This window comes from Pezoporus flaviventris, unplaced genomic scaffold (genome assembly GCF_033815535.1).
Source record: "Pezoporus flaviventris isolate CSIRO_AGI_PZ_B2104156 unplaced genomic scaffold, CSIRO_AGI_Pfla_v1 ptg000023l, whole genome shotgun sequence".
NCBI classification, from domain to species: domain Eukaryota; kingdom Metazoa; phylum Chordata; class Aves; order Psittaciformes; family Psittacidae; genus Pezoporus; species Pezoporus flaviventris.
In genome coordinates this window covers 14,653,863-14,662,758 of record NW_026892571.1, presented here as the reverse complement: position 1 = coordinate 14,662,758, position 8,896 = coordinate 14,653,863, and the positions used below count along the sequence as shown (strand labels likewise).

The window sequence follows — 8,896 nt, the reverse complement described above, 5'->3', positions numbered from 1 at the left end:
GATGCTGCTTTTGTGCCTCTTCCTCTCTCTTGCTCCAGGAGCGTGGGTAGTGCTGAGTACCCTAAAATAGAAACTCACTCGTGTTCCCAGCTCCACACTGAATCTGGCTCTGGAACAGGCTGAGCCATTGCCAAGTGGCTAAAACTTCTCACCATTACTTCTATTTGCATCACAAGAGTACCCGAAGGCCTGTCCCACAGCAGCAGACTGCTCCATGCAGGGCACTGTACTAACACAGAGGCAGAGGAGGATGAGGGGAGGTCTGTGAGGGCTCTGCTGAGTTGCAGGACCTGCAGACCTCTTGCTGCAGGGAAGATTCACCCCTGGGCAAGACTATGCCAGTGCCAACAAGTTTAAAGCCTGAGCAGATGGGACAGCTCTGGAGTAAGGGCGGATGGACACTTGCCCTGGTCAGTGGCACAGGCAAGGAGCTTGCAGACCTCCATCTCCCACCCCTTTTCACCGGAGAGGGAACTGTGGATGTGTTGGAAAAGCTTCTCTCTCCCCGATGCAAGAAGCCCCTCAGTGGCTGAACACTGTATAAACAGCAGCAGCAGGCTCCCTCCCCTTTTCCATTTCTGTTTGTTAAACACACGCTCCCTGCCTTTCTGTCATTCAGGAGCTAACCCAGCATCCAGCCTTGCGATACGGGGGCTGTCAGTCACCCTGCAAGAGGGTGCTCTCCAGATGCTCAGGGTGGTACTGAAGCTACCCCCAGCGATGAGGCACCCTCCAGCAGCCTGGATCCTCACCTGACTTCCTTGCTTTTCCGAGGACAGTCACAGAAAAGTGCTTTTCACCCCTTTGCCACAGGTTGACTCCCAGAGAGTGGAGAGGACCAAGTGCTCCATCCTGGCCAGCAATGAGACAATAACTTGAGGTGAGCAGCTCGGTTCCTGGAGGAGGAGGATGCTCTGGTCTGGCCTTTGCAGGTGGGTTGGGGAGGGCTCATCTGTATGGCAGGGCTGGGGAAGGTGGGGGTGGGAGCGGGGCAGGTCTTGTCCATGACACATGGTCCAGGAAAAAAAAGGTACAAGCATCTTCGGGAAACTGAATTTTGGGGACTGGCAGCTGCGAGATGGAATAGAGAGAAAGTGAACAAGAAACACTGGCAGGAGTTTCGACAGGGAGTCTGGGAAGCAGGATGCTGAGGGAGAGCAGGGAGGAGAGCAGGTTGTTCCAGGGGGGCTGTACAAACCAGGCATGTACAGGGACAGAGCCGCAGGTGTGGGGCTGAGGTGCGTGGCTGCCTGAGAAATCAGTATCTCTCCCACAGTCTGCCTCCTCGTGGCTTGGTTCAAACCTCCTGTCAGCTCCTCCATGCTGGGACTGCACATGTTGCTGGCGCTTGGCTCAGTCAGAGATCAGTGCCCTCAATGAGAGATGCAAAGGGAAATACAGGTCTGCAGGAGGAAAACTGGTGCTTGCTTTCTTTCTTTGCTCACTGCATGTTAACTGTTGAACAGAGGAAGCCTTCTGTAGTCCTGTTGTAGCCTGCATTTTACCTATGGAGTTTCTGGTCTGTCCCAAAGGAGGATACCGGGTTTTCTCCCTGGTTGTTCGGTTGGTTCTTACTTCCCTCTCCTCCCTTGTCTCATCTACCCCAGCCTCCCCAGATTTAAGGAGGTAACAGACTCCCCAGGGTGATGAGGATCCCTCCACCAAGCTCTTCCCTTCTGCAACCCCAGAAACTGGTGTGCCTCTATTGCAGCATCACCTGTTGAGCCCTGTCTCCTAGCCAGCCTTGTTCTGCTCCAGTGGTGTGTTCCACAGGGCAAAGAGTCCTGCTCTGTTGCCCCCTGCTTTCTGTAGGAGAGATTTCCAGGAGAAACCATGTATCCTTGCCAAATGGATCTCTTCTCATCACCATTTTTTTTTGTCCTGTCCTGAGCTGACTGGCTAAAGCATCCTTCTTGCCTTGTCCCCTTCAGTCTTCTCTGGCTTCGACCTAGGCAGGGACCTGCAAATACCTGGAGCGAGGAACCACAAGTATCCCCTCCTCCTTGCACTTTGTCTCCCAGTGCCAGTTCTACACCGGGGTCCCCTAAAAGCAGCTCCAGGGCCCTGGAGCTTTGCACATGCAGAGCTGGCAATGTGTGTCTTATGCCATGAGGTTTCTGCACCAATGGGCCTGATCTGGGTAGGTAACTTAGAAAGATGCAGAAGACAGTGGGCAGGTCAGAGGGTCTTCCCTTCTGCAATGGTGTCATAGTGGGACAATCACCCCTTCACTGGAGATGGAAGAACCTGGGACAATTTCTCTCTGCCGTTTGGCTTCAGGAAATCACCCCAGAGCTGCTGTTCGTCCTGAAGCCAGTCCATTGCACAAAGAAGGCAAAACCCTTCCCCTCCATCACTTACACTTTGCATTTTCATGCAGCTTCTGAAATCCATATTCAGGTTTTATCCTGAGAGATGCAGAGTCCTCTCTGGTGGGGAATGCAGAAGGCTGGAGTTAGCAAACTTGGGCTCTGTTCCCAGCCCTGCTGTGGATGTACTGTGTGGTCTCTGGCAAGCTGATTTAACCTCCATATCTCAGTTTAATGTGTTCTCCTCTTTCAAGTGCTGTGCTGTGTGGTGCAGGGCTTCAGCCCATTGCTGCCTCTTGAGTGCTGTAGGGGAACATGAAGGTGGTAGAAGGTGGCTTCCCCAGGGTGACAGCTGGGTTCTGGTGATGAGGAATGGTCTCAGACCTCCTTGCCACAGACACCTGCCTGCTGCCAGCTATGGGACTGGGGATGAGCACTGGGAGCCAGTGTTCCAGACAGCTGCTGGAAATGAAGGGTTTCATGCAGTTGAGATGCTTTGGAGGAAGGACACAGCAGAGAATAAGTCAGTGAGCCAAGCCATGGGAGTATTCATCAGCCTCAGTGCTCACACCCCAGCGCTGCTGTAGGTGGAGGTTGTGGCTGCCATTAGCCAGAGAGCAGAGGCTGGTCAAAGTCCCTCCACTCCCTCCCTTCCAACCCACAATTACTGTGATAGAATTACAATTGCTGGCTACACTCTGAGCAATCTTTGCCCTTACCTCCCTCTTTCCTGCACCCCTTGTCCCCACGCCACGTGCCTGCTGGCTGCAGCAACCCCAGGCTTGCTTCCTGGGACAAAAAGAGGAATTTTAATTAACAAGCTCTGTTTTCTCCAGCCTTCTGCCCACCCCTCCAGCCCTGCTTTCTGAACCCTGCCAGGCTTTGCAGATGGCTCTTCTAGGTCTGGATGTGCCCTGTCAGAGCTGGACCAGGCTGTCTGTGGTTGCAGCAGGGACATGGAGGGAGCTGGGCTTTCCTGAGGAAGCAGAGGTGCATGTGAGTCGCAGGACACCTAAACTTGGCCTGCTGTAGGAATGGATTTTGGAGTTGCCACGGTGGTCACTGTCCCTCTCAATCACGGACAGCAGAGTGCTCAGCAAAGAGCTGAGGTTTTACAGCTCCTCTGTGCTTCCTCCCTTCCCAAAGGCTGAAGCCTGCTGGCACAGGGAAGTTTTCTGCCTCCTTGGGAGCCTTCCCTGGGTCCCAGCCCTGCCTCAGGCTGAATCTCAGCTGGAAGAGATGGTGAGGGCAGGATCTAGGCAATGCCCTGTTTCTGTATCCCTTCACGGCAGCCCAGCACAGAGGAAAGGGCTTAGGTTTATTTCTGTCTACTCCTGGTCTGCCATGCTGCTCTGTTCTCCCAGAGCAGTTGTGTCTCTGCTCCAAGGATTTTTCCATCTAGCCTGGCAGGCCTGCTGGGCATGGGAGCGTGTGCCTGCAGCAGCCTAGACATATGCCAGTTCTTCCATTACTTGCTGAACAGACCTCAGTCCACTCCTAGCAGCATCCCTGTGACCTCCAGGCAGCCCCTGGAGTGGGAACACTTGTTATGACCATTTTGTGTCTTAATTAAAATGCCTTAATTGATTTTTAATAGTTCTCCTTTGGAAAAAAAACACAAAGCAAAGCAAATCAAATAATAACTCCATTAAGGCCATTTTGTTAGGAAGCCAAACAGCTTCAATAATCACGATGTTCCTGGCTCCTCTCAGATAGTGGGTAGCTGCCAGTCTCCAGTGAAAGGGAAAAGCCTGAGATGTGAACATGTGAACTGGCAACCAGTTGGTGGGTGAGGTAGGTAAAAAGGGAACAGAGTGTCCATTGGTGCTGTGCCAGGACTTGGGTACTGAAGGTGAATGGGCAAGTCACAGAAAAGGGGTTACAAGTGACAGTGATCAAGTAATGCCTGTTGCCTTGCTCTGAGTCCCACTGCATCAGCTGCATGGGGTAGCCTTGAGGTTGTCTCTCCTGCTGCAGAAACTAGGACTTCTCCAGGGCTGAGGGCAGTGGTGTTGTGGAGATCTGAGACCACTCTTTAGCAAACCCCTACCCCAGCAAATCCACCCCTTTTTTCCTCCTGCTGCCTAGAGCTACCTTCTTATCCTCTTAGGTAGCTGTATGGCATCCATTATCACAGTATTTGAGCCCAGCAACTCCACGTACAGGAATCTTTGGCCTAAATTGGCCAGCAGTTAGGCAAGTTAGGCAAGCCAAGGAACACGGAGAGGGCAGGAGAAAGCAAGTGTGCAAGCAGGGGCTATCTAACATAGGCAGCTCTTTTGCAGCCCCTAGGAGCAGCTCCCAAGGGGGAATCACAACCCTTACTCTGAGGAGTGCTGAAAGAACAAGCAGAATTATTCATTGCAACTTAATCACTGCCACCTTGACCATCTTGCCAGCATTATTTTATGCTGTTTGCTTATGGAACTGGCTGAAATGCAGTTTCAGCATTTCATAAACTGTACAAAAAAGCATTCCCCCTTTCCCAGGACAGGCTGTCCTTAAACACTTGCCTGGCAGGGTATGGGACTTGCAGGAAGCCCACCAGCACCCAGTTATCAAATGCTCCAATCTCATCTGGTACAAACCCAGACCAATTAGTTCCTCAGTTGAGAAGGTTCACAGCAGTGTGCTTCTAATTCCCAGCTTCATTTAAGCCCTCAGTGGCAGGGCATTATCCCCTCCCTCTGCAGATCAGAGAAAACACAATGCTCTGCAGACCACCCTGTTTGGGCACAGTCATGACTTTTGCTCACTTTTGATCAAGTGTGCAGTGGGAATGAGGGCCCCACACAGTGCTGAGGAGATGGGACATGTAAGGGGCCATGTCCACCCCTCTCCGCATACCCCAGCAGCAATTCCGAGCCACGGAGGCTCAGAAGGAGCCAGTAACAGAGCTGGCTTTTCTCCTGCTGTGTTTGGATTCTATGATACCCCTGTCGTGACAGCACTCTGCTGTTACAATGGCACCAAACACCAGCTGTGGGTTCCAGCCCGAGTCAGTTCTGGCTTATCAGCCAGTCTCCCTGCTCCCAAAGCCACGCTCACACAGACATTTGAGCACCACGTGGCAGGAGCTCACTGATGCTGCAGCTTTGGCTCTCAGGCCTGTTTGTGCCTTGGACGCTCAGCAACAGCTCTGCAGGAGGCTGGTTCACAGCTCCAGCAGTTTGCCCCCTGCAAAAGCCCCTGCAGGTGCTCCCTTCTTTGCACAGCCAGCACAGACTGGGTGTCACTGACTTGGAGGGGACAGACAGGTTCTTTTAGGGACCCTTGGCAATGATGACAGCACTAAATCGTGGTTACAACTGATTGATTGATTGATGGCTTTAAAGCTTTGTTATCTTAACAGGATATTATGGTTAGTGTAGCACAGGATTTCTATAAGCCAAATCCATGTAGTACAATCTACAAGTAGTGCAGTACAGAATTTATGATGCAGCTTATGATATCTGATCACCTAAGTAATACACAGTTTATAATACAACAACTTATAATCACCTGAACCCTCTGCAGATCAGGTCAAATTCTAATACATGGTTTGCTGTACCCATATAACAATCATCATCTAGTCTTAAAAGACCTGTGAAAGCATAAGAGACACACTCAGTCCTCGAAGGGAACAGAGGATGGTGGGGGTGTCCCTGGCTATGGGTCTCACTGTCCAGTAGTTCCCCACTTAGGACTTGAAAATGCTAGATTTTATGGCCAGTGCTGTGTGCTGTTGTGCTTCCTTGTTCTGTAATGGGGTCATCAACAGCTGCCTGACTGGGTGCATGGGACCTTCAAGGCCAGACAGGAAGCGAGTAATCATCCTGGCACCAAGGAACCTTGAGGCTGGCAGGGGAGGAAGAAAACTGTTTGGTTTCTCTAGCTGGTTCACAGGACCTTCAGGGCCTGATAGTGAGGGAAAGGGAATAATACATGACCTGCTTGCTCACAGAGAGTAGCTGCTTGCCTCATAAAATGGTATTAGTTTTGTGAACCACATTACCATGGGCTGGGAGCAGGGTCCACTGGGTTGAGTTGGGTAGTATCATCACTAGCAGGAGCAGTGGTGGAGACTCATGCAGAGACAGGGTGACAAATATACTTTCACCTGGAGAGGTGAGAAATAAGAAACTGAAAAATCCTGGTGCACAATCTGGAAATAAACAGCTATGGGGAGCTGGAGAAGAACCCATGAATTTGACAATGTCTTGTTTTTCTCCTTTCCTATTTTTTAAGGAGTTAGGACTCAGGTTTTTTTTTTGTAGGCCAGTAAATCTCATCAAAGATGACTGACACCATCAGCGATTGCTTCTGTCAGCCCCAAGAGGTCCCAGATTTTCGGCTTGCTCGAAGTGACTTCCCTGTTTTGGAAAGGCTAGCCTGAGGAAGCAGAAGAGGCAGCATACAAAGGGTCTCCATGAGCAGGAGATCTCTTCAGGACCTACCATTCTGGCCCTGGCTAGTTGAGGGCTTTTTTCCCCATTAGTTTCAAAAAAACAGAATCTCAGAAGCCTGGGTGAAATGTTGCATTTTTCCCTGACATTTCCTTGGGGAACTGGCATTCAACTGATCATAGGTTCTAACAGGAAGTGTAAGAGAGCTGCAAGACTGTTCAGTATGAGAATGGGTCGGGGGTAAGGGAGAGGGAAGGACGATGTCACCACTGCTGCTGTTTAGCCCAAAATGCCATGTGGGACATGCCCTTTGAGTCTCAATTCTTGCAGATGCTCTGCTGTCTACTGAGCTCTCACTTCTGCTGTGTCTGTGTTCCAGACCTCCTTCACCTCCTGACAGAAAGTCTCAGGCCACACATGGGACCATTGGAGGGAGCCAATAGCACTCTCACCATGGAGAAGACAGCACTGGAGGAGAAGCTGCCACAGGGCTGGCATGCCAAGGACTTTGTCACTCCTAGCCAGGATCTCTCTGGGTCGCGCAGTGTTATGATGGACAGCACCAAGATCCTGGGGGTGCAGGTTGTTCTGATTGCTGCCTACTCCCTCATCATTCTCCTGGGGTTCATAGGCAACTCCTTGGTCATTTACATCATAGTGAAGTACAAGACCATGAGGACTGTCACCAACTTCTTCATAGCTAACCTGGCCCTGGCAGATCTCATGGTGGACACACTCTGTCTGCCCTTCACCCTAGTCTACACGCTGCTGGATGAGTGGAAGTTTGGGGCTGTTCTTTGTCATCTGGTTCCTTATGCTCAAGCTCTGAGTGTCCATGTGTCCACTCTCACCCTAACTGTGATTGCCCTGGACAGGTATCGGTGTATTGTTTTCCACCTGGACAGCAGGATTTCCAAGAGGCTCAGCTTCACCATCATTGCTGTCATGTGGCTAGCAGCAGCTGTGCTGGCAGGTCCTCTGGCCATCTTCAGAGAGTACCGGTATGAGGAAATCCCATCCATCAACCTCAAAATGGCTGTCTGCTCAGAAAAATGGCCTTCTGGCAATAACAGAGATGCCACCATCTACAGCCTGTCCATGCTCCTCCTGCAGTATGTCTTTCCCCTTGCAATTATTTGTTTTGCCTACACCAGGATCTGGTTCAAGCTGAAAAACCATGTCAGCCCTACTTCTAGGAATGAAAACCAGTGCCGGAGGAGGAAGACTACCAAAATGCTAGTGATGGTAGTTGTAGTATTTGCAGTCTGTTGGCTCCCCTTCCACATATTCCAGCTTGCCATTGATCTTGATCTGGTCCTTATCTTCCACGACTACAAACTCCTGTACACTGTTTTCCATGTCGGAGCCATGTGCTCTACATTTGTCAACCCTCTGCTCTACGGATGGATGAACAAGAACTACCGGAACGGCTTCCTCATGTTCTTCCGTTGCCAGAACAAGCCAGAAAGCATCCACACTGAAGGCTCTGTTAGAGGGAGGTCATACATCTTCAGGGCCAGCACCCTAAATGGAAGCATCAAACAGACTCCTGGCAATGTACCACTGCCCACAGAGGTTTAGGGATGGGACATCCACCTCTAGGACTGGGGCTGACTGAGCCCAGAGACATTCTTGTGTGAATGCCTTTTTTTGGCAGAGCATTGTGTTGCCAAAACGTTATAGCTACTGCAGGCACGTAGAAGCACCCCCTGTATCTCGCAGAACAATAAACCTGATGTATTTCTGTCTGACCAAACAAATGAATTTCGCCTTTCTCTGCATTCAAGTTACGCATGCAGGAGCATGAAAAATCACACAGAGGAGGCTTTCATTTAGCCAAATACGCCCTTTTGCTATTTCCATTTGCCAAAATGGGTTGTTCAACCTTTTATGCTCTGACATATCACACATTACAAATGCAGAACCTTATTGTGTATGTTTCTTCATCTGTATGTCTCCTACCCAAAAGCCTTAATGTTCCAACTTTAGCTAATGTCTCCAAGAGGAGGGAGACCTACACTCTTCTGCAAGCATGGGCTGGCTAGTGCCATCACTCTGGTGTCCTGCGAAGGGAGCAGGTTGAAGCACGTTGAAGCTGGGCAATCCATGATTTCTTGCACAGCATTTGCATTAATCTGTATTTGCAACCCATGGGATGAGCTCAGGTCCTCAGAAAGCCCAGGAGGTGGCAGTGACACTACT

The 8,896-nt window shown here is 50.6% G+C and overlaps 1 protein-coding gene across 1 annotated transcript; it reads left to right on the top strand.

The window, feature by feature from the left end:
• Positions 1-286: 286 nt before the first annotated feature.
• Positions 287-8,458, top strand: LOC133271103 (neuropeptide Y receptor type 2-like). The gene is made up of 2 exons (XM_061456904.1): positions 287-880; positions 7,074-8,458. The coding sequence occupies exon 2, from the start codon at positions 7,112-7,114 to the stop codon at positions 8,273-8,275; it is 1,164 nt and encodes a 387-aa protein (XP_061312888.1). The 5' UTR covers positions 287-880; positions 7,074-7,111; the 3' UTR covers positions 8,276-8,458.
• The last annotated feature ends 438 nt before the right edge of the window (positions 8,459-8,896 follow it).

Excerpts from the sequence above, each read along its gene's own strand:
- LOC133271103 (XM_061456904.1), top strand. The coding sequence starts at position 7,112 with ATGGGACCATTGGAGGGAGCCAATAGCACTCTCACCATGGAGAAGACA.